The sequence below is a fragment of the Mustela lutreola genome, chromosome 8, assembly GCF_030435805.1.
Source record: "Mustela lutreola isolate mMusLut2 chromosome 8, mMusLut2.pri, whole genome shotgun sequence".
Taxonomy (NCBI): Eukaryota; Metazoa; Chordata; class Mammalia; order Carnivora; family Mustelidae; genus Mustela; species Mustela lutreola.
In genome coordinates, this window is record NC_081297.1 from 58578285 (window position 1) to 58580747 (window position 2463).

At 35.9% G+C, this 2463-nt stretch overlaps 1 protein-coding gene across 1 annotated transcript; it reads right to left on the bottom strand.

The window, feature by feature from the left end:
* Positions 1-1318: 1318 nt before the first annotated feature.
* LOC131837845 (olfactory receptor 6C2-like) lies at positions 1319-2254 on the bottom strand. Its single transcript, XM_059183510.1, has one exon. It carries the CDS (start codon positions 2252-2254, stop codon positions 1319-1321), a length of 936 nt encoding a protein of 311 aa, XP_059039493.1.
* Positions 2255-2463: the final 209 nt, after the last annotated feature.

A 2463-nucleotide genomic window follows, 5' to 3' on the forward strand; every position in this document is an offset into this window, starting at 1 on the left:
GTTGTGGTGCATAAACAATGAATTCTGTTACACTGAAAAGATTAAATTAAAAAAAATGAAAAACAAAAACAAAACAAAACAAAACATATAAATAAATAAAAAAAATTTACTTATCTTCTAAGAAGAATTGATAGCACTTTTACTTCAAATTAACCTGCTAGTCATTGATTTTTTGAGTATTCAAAATTGTGAGAATTTACATTTTATAATTCAGCTTAGGCATTAAGAGGCAAACATTTGTCATAGCTTCCTTTTTTTCACTTAAAGATATTTTTGTTGTTTATAATTGTGAAAGGTGAAATAAAATGGAGTCATTGATGTCAAGGGGTTTTAAAATGCATCTGGGAGGCCATTAAGGAGGTGGGCTATATGCTTGTCCTCATCAGGTAGAACCATGAACTCCTGAACCGGGCCTAATCCCAAATACCTCAAGGACTCTGCAAGAATATATACAACTTGCTGCAGTAATGGACTTTTGCTTAGTGATGGCCTTAGGGACCAGTTCTGTTTATCCAAGATTAGTTTTCTGCTGCTAACACCAATTGATGTTTTTGTGGACAACTTACACAAGCATTCCCTTTTTATCTTTAAAACCCCTGATTTTTGCTTCCTAGTAGGACATTGTTGCCCAGCTCTGGTACCTGAATTATAATTCTTTGATCCCAAATACACACTTTTGCTTGAGTATTGCTTCCTGACAATTGTATGTTGACAGTAATGTTCATATTTTATTTAATGCACTAGTCACATATTCCTTCTAAAGTGTAAGGCATTTAAGGGCAAGAAACCTGTAGGTTTTCTATTCTGTCTCCAGTTCCTGAAATGGTCCCTGGCATCAAAAATGCTCTTAAAAGCTAGAACTGGAAAATGCAATACACAATTACTCTATCCAAAATATACAATTAACTCATTGGTTCTGCTTATTTTGTCTGCATTTTTGTAAAGGCTTGTTAAGATGTGAAGCATTCTTTTGTTCCTAGAAATGTATCACATTTTCTTTTTAAGAGAGCTTTGCTTGGGTGGCTCAGTTGGTTGGAGGTCTGCCTTGGGCTCTGGTCATGACAGACCTGGGATCAAGCCCTAGTTAGGCTCACTGCTCAGCAGGGAGTCTGCTTCTCCCTCACTTCTCCCTCTACTCCTCCCCTGATTTGTGCACTCTCTCTCTCTCTTAAAATAATAAATAAAATTTTTTTTTGAAAAGAAAGTTTTCTGAAATAGACTCTTTGCTAGAAAGAAATGACATAAAAATCTAAAGATATATACTTAGGAACTAAAGATATTTTTATGAAAATGTGGTTCCCTACTTTAGCAAATACTATTACTTCGTTGAGAATAATGCAATTCTTCTGACTGAGTCTTTGACAGCTTGTTTTACTTGCTTGTTTCTCAAGGTATAAATGAAGGGGTTCAGCATAGGAGCAATGGATGTAGTAAGGACTGCCACACCCTTATCAATGGCCACTGATTCCTTTGCTGAAGGCTTAACATAGATGAAAATACAGCTTCCATAGGTGATGGAGACTACAATCATGTGGGAAGAACATGTAGAAAATGCCTTTTTTCTTTGCTGGGGAGAAGAGAATCGTAGAATAGCCTTGATGATGTATATGTAGGATAGAAGTACACATATGAGGGTCATAATGAAGGTCAACACAGCACAGACGATGACCATCTGCTCTATAAGCCATGTTTCTGAGCATGATATTTTTAGGAGGGGGGATGCATCACAGAAAAAATGGTCAATAACATTGGAGTCACAGAATTCCAGATTTAGGCCCAGGCTAAGTGGTGGAAGAATGATCAAGAAGCCAGCTGTCCAGCACCCAAGGATGAGTCTTCTACAGACCTTTTTGTTCATGATGGTCACATAATGCAGGGGTTTGCAGATGGCAACATATCGATCATAGGACATGGTGGCCAGGAGAAAAAATTCTGTTACACCAAAAACATCAGTAAAAAAAATCTGAAGGGCACAATTGTCATATGTGATTGTCTTGTCATCTGTTAATATGTTGTACAAATATCTGGGAATACAAGCAGAGGTAAATGAGATCTCTAAGAAGGAGAAATTTTGTAGGAAAAAGTACATCGCATTCTGAAGGTGAGAATCTATGAAGGTAAGGGAGATGATTGTCAGGTTCCCAGTTATACTCAACATGTAAGTGAGAAATAGAAAGATGAAGATCATAATCTTCAGTTGTGGATCATTGGTCAATCCCAACAGGATAAAAGTTGTTATTGTGTGGTTTCTCATCATTGACTTCTGACTTCAATTCAATCTGCATTTAAAATTCAGGTATATTTGATATAGATGCAGTGGTAATTAATGGGAAAAAAAACTAAGCAAATAATCACATGCATTTACAAAATTTTTGTTTACAAATATTATCAATACACTGGGATTCTAGGTTCTACAATTGGGTGTTTTTGGTAAATTCAGAAGGTATTTTAAAAAATCAGAAA